General features: G+C 39.2%; 1 protein-coding gene across 1 annotated transcript; it reads left to right on the top strand.

Annotated features, from left to right (window-relative positions):
* The first annotated feature begins 7,738 nt into the window (after positions 1-7,738).
* On the top strand, positions 7,739-8,769 carry LOC141666105 (uncharacterized). Its single transcript, XM_074472102.1, has 3 exons — positions 7,739-8,055; positions 8,133-8,178; positions 8,338-8,769. The coding sequence occupies exons 1-3, from the start codon at positions 7,739-7,741 to the stop codon at positions 8,767-8,769; spliced, it is 795 nt and encodes a 264-aa protein (XP_074328203.1).
* Positions 8,770-9,605: the final 836 nt, after the last annotated feature.

Consider the following 9,605-nt stretch of genomic DNA (forward strand, 5'->3'; position numbering starts at 1 on the left):
ATTATTTACTAGTTTAGTAATACATATATTATGTAGACTTCTTTGAATATTTATATATATATATAATTAATATGTAAAATATTATATACATTTTTTTATTCAGATTTTTTTTCTTAGGATACTATGTATAAGTAAAAATAACAAAATAAAAAAAGGAACATAGAGCGGGGTTTTGAAACAGCGAGTGAAATTATCTGGTTTGAGCATGAGAAACTATGTGTCATTTGATCAACCAAGAGGCTCTGCTACTTCAAATTGGATGTTTATTTCGCACATGTGGGTTTCATCCCACCCTCTCTACGGTGATCTTCGTCATGGGAGTCTTCTTGTTTTTCTTTTATTGTGTATGGTCTTTATTGTATAGTAGAATATTTCTATGTAATTATGGGATGAAGTTTGTTGTTTCTTTGGGACAAGAAATATGCTAAGTTGGGGGTGTGTTTATGTGTAGGCACTATAATCTACCTTGGGAGAGGATTTTATCAACATTAGAAGGATTATTTTTAAGAAAAAAATAACACAAGTTAGACATTCATGATAACCATTCAAGAACCCTTATTATTTGATTGTTTCTCTCATATATCTTATATAACTTTTATTTATTTATTAGATTAAAATAGTGAATAGTTAAAACACCCAGAAAATTATTATCCACACTTTTGAATTGTAGGAGATAAAAGACTTGAAATTGGTGTTGATATCAGTCCTTTCTCGAGAATGAACTTATAAAAATATACTTCAACATAAGATATAAAAGCTTTCCAAAGAAAATTCAGTCCTATTTTTGAGGAGCATGGACTTGTTGTCATGCAGTGGCATGACTGTAGCCTGGTTTGTATTTTTGTTGTAAAACGAATTATAGAAATTGTATTAGACATGTTGACTACTGTGCAAAAACCCTAAAATATCTAGCTACGTGGTTAGTTATAATACAAACTAAATGTATTTCATGCTTAACAAGCTATGTGGTTAGCTAGTTTAGTTAAATAGTATTTAAAAGAATGTGTTGCATATGGGTGGTTAACTAAATATCTACTTGTTCACTAACTAAGAGCCACCTCAGTATTGCCTAAGGTCTCTTGTTATGTGCAAAGCTATGGAAAATATGCAAAGATGTAAAAAATGTGCAAAGATGATTATTTTCATTGGGTTCTATTCTTAGTATTTACCACCACACATTTGCGAGAAATTGAAGATTGAAGGAAAAAAAGAGAAGTCTTGGATCTGAATCTCTACTTTGACAAAGAAATGTTAAAATATAATTGTAGTTATATTTGTAAATCTTGTTTATAAACTTTGAATATTAAATTTTAGTTTGAGTTGTGAAATCACAATAGGATTATGAAACCATTTCATTCATAATTCAGTAATTGTTATATTTTAAACAAGGTTAATCATGTTAATTTGATAAACAATAGTGTGAAAGTCACTGAAAAAGAAAATAAAACCATTGTCGGTATAAAACATTTTTGTAAATAAATCGTAGTTTGTGAAAATGTGGGATATGTTTTTCAAGGGGTGCTGGTAAACCGTTATGTATATAAACTGTTGTTGTTAAGTACCGAGATACTGGTTCTTATTTTCAAACTGTTGTTATTTCATCTTAAAACAAGTATTGTGACAATGGTTCATATTTTTAAACTGTTATATGTAATAAATTAAAATAAAGATTATTTTATAAAACTGTTGTTGTTAAGTATTGAGATAATGGTTCAACTTTTTAAACTGTTGTCTCTTTCATTCTTAAACAAGTGTTCATCGACCGTTGTGTTAAGTTGCTTCTTGTAATAGTTTAGTGTTATGTGCATTAAGATTGCTATGAAGTGTTTTGAATTAGTTTGGGTTAGTCTTGGTTGTTGCTAAAATAAAGGAAATAATGGGGATGCCCACGTTTCCAGTAGTTCCCTAGTTATTAGGAGTAGTAGTAGTTTCTTTCTTTATATGGTTGTGTTGTTTTGAGAAATAGATATGAGAATATTGTCCCAACTCTCCCTCTGCATTCTTCTACTTTCACTCTTATTTTTTAGCTATTGGAACAGCCGTTAGTGCCACCATATCAGTGGTATCAGAGGGGTCCTGATTCGATGGAGACACGTAAACAATCTTTTAAATATTTCCAACAAAGTACTAATGAGGTGCTTGAAAAACTAACTAATATGTTCCACCAATTGATGACTGATGTCCAGGACATTAAAGAGAAGCATATAGCCTCACCGTTCGGCAAGGTAATATCATTGGGAAGGAAACAAAACCTTACCTGAAGCTCCATTTTCCCTGATTAAGTGGTGATGATCCTACGGGATAGGTTTACCAGGCTGAACAATATTTCACGTTCCAAACCATAACAGATGGTGACTGCGTCAGCTTGGCTTCCTTTCATCTTGAGGGCATCGCCTTACAGTGGCACCAATGGTTTGCGAAGATATGTGGGCCGATGATTAGGTTTGGGCCGACCGAGTATGATGATCCTTTGGATTCCTTACACCGGCTCAAACAAAATATTACCGTTGCGACTTATATTGAGTTTTTTGAACGGTTGTCACATCGTATTGAAAACCTTCCAGAGTCATTCCTGCTGGGTTATTTTGTGGGTGGCCTGAAAGAAGATATTTGCTTGGAAGTGAAGCTTAAGAAACAGCGCAATGTCATGGAATCAATGGGATTGGCACGGCTGGTTGAGGAGAAGTTGGGCTTGCACCGATAGTTCCCTTCTTCTATTCGAGTTCCTAGTATCCGGCCTCCTTCTTCAACATCGCCCATCACTGGACTCTTAGGCCCACCACCATCTCAACGTTTGGCTCTACCCGCCCCATGCCCAGTATGCTGTTTATCAGGAACTGAGGCCAAAGAACGTCGAGAAAAGGGGTTATGTTATTACTGTGATGAACGATATATACCGGGTGATAAGTGTAGGAAGCCTCAATTATTCATGATCAGCGTAATAGGGAATGTTGAGGGTAGTACGAACAGAGAAGAAGAGGCTACAGATGATCCTTCTGACACGAGTCATGCTGAGATCTCTTTTCATGCAATTTCAGGTTCCATTTTGCCTCATATTTTGCGACTAACTAGAAAGATTGGTAAAAAATGTGGTGGTTTTGATTGATGGGGGGAGCAAACAAAATTTTATCAAGTAGTCAGTGGTGGAGCGATTTGGGCTAATGGTGGACACGACGGCCAATTAGAGGTAGTCGTTGTAAATCGTGAGAAGTTGTCTTACGTGGGTCGAGTTACAGGACTTATAATTCTCATTCAGGACTACAAGGTAACCACCGATTTCTTTGTTCTACCTATTTCAGCTTCTCCACTTGTCTTAGGTGTTGAGTGGTTGAACACGATGGACCCTATCAAAATCGATTTCCAGAATTTTAAACTTGGTTTCAGCCAAGATGGTACAACACACAAATTACAAGGGTTGCATGGTGCGGAACTGACTGCCTTGAAACCAAATGAATTAATGGAAATCCAAGAGTTTTCCTTACTTCTTCATATTTCCTTATGGACGTGAAACCTCCTAATTGCTCCAACACTTGTTCACAGGTTCAGCGGGTGTTAACTGAATATGCGCAGATCTTTTGAGAGCAAGAAGGCTTGCCTCCACAGCATTTCTATAATCCCCACATTCCTCTAATGCCGGGATCCAAACCCGTGAGTTCCAGACCATACCTAAAACCTTACTTACAAAAGGCGGAAATCAAGAAATAGGTCACGGAGTTGTTGTAGAAGGGATTGACCCCCCCAGCCAAAGTCCATTTTCATTGCCAGTCTTGTTAGTCAAAAAATATGATGGCACGTGGCATTTCTGTGTTTACTATCAGGCTTTAAATGATATTACTATTAAGGATAAATACTCGATCCCTGTGATTGATGAGCTCCAAGACGAATTACATAGTGCCACTAATTTCTCTAAGCTAGATCTTTGTTACGGCAACCACCAAATTCGGGTTAATGAGTCGGACATTTCTAAGACGGTATTCCGTATGCATGATGGTCAATATGAATTCATTGTTATGCCTTTTAGCCTCACCTATGCGCCGACCACTTTTCAATGCTTAATGAATGACATCTTCCGGCCACACCTACATAAATTTATTTTGGTCTTCTTTGATGACATTATTTTTTATTCAAAATCTTTGAAGGAACACATTGGTCATCTACGTACAGTTCTGAGCTTATTATGTTCTAACCATCTCTTTGCCAAGTTTTCAAAATGTTATTTTGGAGTTGAACAAGTTAATTATCTAGGCCACATTATTTCATCGGGGGGTTTTACGGTTGAAACTACAAAAGTTTAGGCAGTCCGTTCCTAGCCGACTCCAACTAATGCCAAAGGGGATCGTGGGTTCCTCAGGTTGGCTGGTTATTACCGGAAATTCATCTGGGGATTCGGAAGTATTGCAGATCCCTTGCACAAATTAGTAGAAAAAGGCCCCTTTATTTGGGATGAACAGGTGGAGACGGCGTTCCAAACATTAAAGCTGGCTTTGACAGCTTCCCCTACACTAGGCTTACCTGATTGGGCACACCCGTTCACGGGGGAGTGTGATGCAAGTGGGGTGGGCATTGGGGTCGTTCTCACTCAACGAGGAAGGCCATTGGCTTATTTTAGTGCTCCTCTAAAGGACACCATGTTGTCTTGGTCCATATATGAGAAGGAAATGCTAGCTATCATGAAGGCAGTTCGAAAGTGGCATCACTATTTATTGGGTCGGCCATATGTGGTGAAAACGGATAATGTTAGTCTTAAATACTTGCTGGATTAATGGATCTGCACTCCTGCTCAGTCTAGGTGGTTACACAAGTTGCTGGGTTTCGATTACAGAATTGAATATAAGAGTGGTGGTCTTAATCGAGTGGCGGATGCACTCTCTCGATAGTCTGAGTGTCATTTCCTCGGTGTTTCACACCCTTGTTCCACCATCTGGGTAGACATTCAAGCTGAGGTCCATACTGACCCATTTTATTCAAATCTATTTTGATCTATTCCTCACACAGTAAGAGGGAACCTCGTGAACCATGATGGTATTTAGTTTAAAGATGGTGCTATTTTGTTGAGCTCAAAATCTCCCCTCTTAACTCCTTCGATGTCTATGTGCCACTCTTCAACCGAAGGCGGCCATTTCGGATTTCATAAAATGCTTGCCAAGGTGAAACAAAATTTCTGGTGGTCGGGCATGAAGGATTAAGTGAATCATTACATTTGGAATGTCATCCTAGCCAACGAGCGAAGACAGATAGTATGTGGCATGCTGGGTTGCTGCAGCCTCTTCCAATACCGAAAAGGATTTGGGAGGATGTTAGCATGGATTATGTGGAAGAATTGCCGATCTCCAATGGGTTTTCAATAGTCATGATGGTTGTCGGTCATCTTTCTAAATATGCATATTTTGTTCCTATTCGGCAACCGTTTACAGCCTCCAGCGTTGCTCGGGAATTTATTACTAACATTGTTCATTTATATGGTGTTCCTTTAACTATTGTAAGTGATCTTGATAAGGTCTTCATCAGTTCTTTTTGGCAGGCTCTCTTTAAGTTGTAGGGTACCATTTTCTGCATGAGTTCGAGCTACCACCCGCAATCGGATGGGAAAACAGAAGTTGTTAACCGGATTTTGGAACAGTACTTGCACTGTTTTGTGTGTGAAAAGCCGAAGATATGGGTGGATTGGTTAGCCTGGGCTGAATATAGCTATAATACCTTGACCCATACTTCCACCAAGCTCACTCCTTTTCAGGTTGTGTATGGTCGATTACCCTCACAATTTTGCCGTATATTCCGGGTACAACTCAGGTACAAGTTGTTGATGATTATCTCCAAGACGGGGATTTGTTGCTTAAAACTCTCCGCACCAATCTTCTGGAAGCCCAGAACCGAATGAAGCAGTTCGCCAATCGTCACCAAATGAATTAATGGGAATCCAAGATTTTGCCTTACTTCTTCATATTTCCCCCATGGATGCGGAACCTCCTAATTACTCCAGCCCTTGTCCAGAGGTTCAACGGGTGTTAACTGAATATAAGCAGATCTTTTGAGAGCCAGAAGGCTTGCCTCCACAGTATTCCCATGATCACCATATTCCTCTGATGTCAGGATCCAAACCCGTGAGTTCCAGACCATACCGTCAACCTTACTTAGAAAAGGCGGAACTCGGGAAACAGGTCATGGAGTTGTTACAGAAGGGATTGATCCGCCCCAGCCACAGTCCATTTTCATCGCCAGTCTTGTTAGTTAAAAATAAATACCCGATCCCTGTGATTGATGAGCTCCTAGATGAATTACATGGTGCCACTATTTTCTCTAAGCTAGATCTTCGTTCCAGCTACCACTAGATTCGGGTTAATGAGTCGGACATTTCTTAGACGGTATTATGTATGCATGATGGTCAATATGAATTCATTGTTATGCCTTTCGGCCTCACCAATGCGCCGACCACTTTTCAATGCTTGATGAATGACATCTTCCGGCCACACCTACGTAACTTTATTTTGGTCTTCTTTGATGAAATTCTTATTTATTCAAAATCTTTGATGGAACACCTTGGTCATCTGTGTATAGTTCTGAGCTTATTATGTTTTAACCATCTTTTTAACAAGTTTCCAAAATTTTATTTTGGAGTTGAACAAGTTAATTATCTAGGCCACGTTATTTCATCGGGGGGTTTTACAGTTGAAACTACAAAAGTTTAGGTTGTCCGTTCCGGGCCGACTCAACTAATGCCAAAGGGGATCGTCGGTTCCTCAGGTTGGCTGGTTATTACCAAAAATTCATCTGGGGATTCGGAAGTATTGTAGATCCCTTGCACAAATTAGTAGGAAAAGGCCCCTTTATTTGGGATGAACAGGCGGAGATGGCGTTCCAAACATTAAGCTGGCTTCGACAACTTCCCCAACATTAGCCTTACCTGATTGGGCACACCCGTTCACGGGGCAGTGTGATGCAAATGGGGTGGGTATTGGGGTCGTTCTCACTCAACGAGGAAGGCCATTGATTTATTTTAGTGCTCCTCTAAAGGGCACCATGTTGTCTTGGTCCATATATGAGAAGGAAATGCTGGCTATCGTGAAGGCAGTTCGAAAGTGGCATCATTATTTATTGGGTCGGCCATTTGTGGTGAAAACTGATCATGTTAGTCTCAAATACTTGCTGGATAAACGGATAAGCAATCCTGCCCAGTCTAGGTGGTTACACAAGTTTCTGGGTTTCGATTACAGAATTGAATATAAGAGTGGGGGTCTCAATCGAGTGGCGGATGCACTCTCTCATTAGTCTGAATGTCATATCTTCGGTGTTTCATACCCTTGTTCCACCATTTGGGAAGAAATTCAAGCTGAGGTCATACTGATCTATTTTATTCAAATCTATTTTCATCTATTCCTCACACAGTATGAGGGAACCTCGTGAACCATGATGGTGTTTGGTTTAAAGATGGTGCTATTTTGTTGAGGTCAAAATCTCCCCTCTTACCTACTGTGATGTCTATGTGCCACTCTTCAACCGAAGGCGGCCATTTCAGATTTCATAAAATGCTTGCCAAGGTGAAACAAAATTTTTGGTGGTCGAGCATGAAGGATTATATGAAACATTACATTTGGAATGTCATCCTTGCCAACGAGCGAAGACAGATAGTATGCGGCCTGCTGGGTTGCTGCAGCCTCTTCCAGTACCAGAATGGATTTGAGAGGATGGTAGCGTGGATTATGTGGAAGAATTGCCAATCTTCAATACGTTTTCAGTAGTCATGGTGGTTGGCGATCGTCTTTCTAAATATGCATATTTTGTTCCTATTCGGCACCCGTTTACAGCCTCCACCGTTGCTCGGGAATTTATTTCTAACATTTTTCATTTAGATGGTGTTCCTTTAACTATTGTAAGTGATCTTGGTAAGGTCTTCATCAGTTCTTTTGGGCAGGCGCTCTTTAAGTTGAAGGGTACCGTTTTTTGCATGAGTTCGAGCTACCACCCGCAATCGGATGGGCAAATAGAAATTGTTAACCGAATTTTGGAACAGTACTTGCGCTATTTTGTGTCTGAAAAGTCGAAGAAATGGGAGGATTGGTTAGCCTAGGCTGAATATAGCTATAATACCTTGACCCATACGTCTACCAAGCTTACTCCTTTTTAGGTTGTGTAAGGTCGATTACCCTCAGACTTTTGCCGTATATTCCGGGCACAACTCAGGTACAAGCTGTTGACGATTATCTCCAAGACAGGGATTTGTTGCTTAAAACTCTCCGCACCAATCTTCTGAACACCCAGAACCGAATGAAGTAGTTCATATACCGTCACAGAAGAGAGCTAGCATTTGAGGTAGGAGATTATATTTATGTTAAATTGCAGCCGTATAGACAGTCAAGTATGGTTTCTCGATCTTTGGCCAAGTTAAGTCCGAGGTTTTTTAGTCCTTACAAAATTCTTGCTAACTTGGGGTCTATTGCGTATCGACTTGAGTTACCTCAGGGCTCTTTGGTTCATAACATGTTTCATGTGAGTCTCTTATGGAAGAGTGAAGGCCCTGTTCCGAAACAATCCACGTTGTCCATTAGCGAACCTAGTAAGTCAAGGGCAGAACTTCAGCCAGAACGTATCTTGGAGGAGAGGGTTGTGGAGAAAGGAAAGTATCGCCCTAAGACGGAGATCCTAGTGCAATGGGAGGGACAGTCTCCTGAAAACACAACCTGGGAGAACAAGTGGCATTTTCCTCACACTTTTCCACAGTTTCACCTTGAGGACAAGGGGTCTTCAAGTGGGGTGGATTGTTATATGCATTAAGTTGGCTATGCAGTGTTTTGAATTAGTTTGGATTAGTCTTGGTCATTGCTAAAATAAATGAAATAATGGGGATGCCCACGTTTCCAGTAGTTCCCTAGTTATTTGGAGCAATAGTAGTTTCTTTCTTTATATGGTTGTGTTGTTTTGAGAAATGGATATGAGAAAATTTAGGTAAGCATTAGTCCCACCATGTCATTTAGGTAACCATTATCTGACAACCATGCAAAACCGTTATAGGAAGTAGTTTTTATTATAGTCTGAAAACATTATTCTACTAACTTTAGGAATGTCCAATTATGGCCCCAACCGCAAAGGCCTAGTAACCTTCTATAATCGTAGAAATTTAACAATCATGCATCTCCCTTGCCATTGATAACATTCCACTACCAGTTATTTCCTTTAACTATGAACACACATATCTTTCTCCCCAATGTGAAGCCCCTTCCAGATAATACAACAGGTGATCCCAACTTTTTGAATGCAAAGTGAAGGGTTACTCACAAGTCCTCCAAAAAATACATACATTTATATTAAAAACAGAATTCTCAAATCACACACTAAAATTAAACACACATCCCCAATAAGGACACATATCAGGAGGCCTTCAAGATGAAATGTATCTTTGGTGTCCTTTGCCCTTATGGACATACACTTCTACCTATTCAATGAAGAAATTCTTTAAAAAGTAAAATATTATATACATTTTTTTCTTAGGATACTATGTATAAGTAAAAATAACAAAATAAAAAAAGGAATATAGAGCGGGGTTTTGAAATAGCGAGTGAAAACATCTGGTTTGAGCATGAGAAACTATTATATTTGAGATCCTTTGTATT

Source organism: Apium graveolens, chromosome 6 (assembly GCF_009905375.1).
Source record: "Apium graveolens cultivar Ventura chromosome 6, ASM990537v1, whole genome shotgun sequence".
Classification (NCBI taxonomy): Eukaryota; Viridiplantae; Streptophyta; class Magnoliopsida; order Apiales; family Apiaceae; genus Apium; species Apium graveolens.

Excerpts from the sequence above, each read along its gene's own strand:
- LOC141666105 (XM_074472102.1), top strand. The coding sequence starts at position 7,739 with ATGGTGGTTGGCGATCGTCTTTCTAAATATGCATATTTTGTTCCTATT. Across the intron at positions 8,056-8,132 it reads TCGAAGAAATGGGAGGATTG|GTCGATTACCCTCAGACTTT; the intron begins GTTAGCCTAGGC and ends AGGTTGTGTAAG. Across the intron at positions 8,179-8,337 it reads ATATTCCGGGCACAACTCAG|CCGTATAGACAGTCAAGTAT; the intron begins GTACAAGCTGTT and ends GTTAAATTGCAG.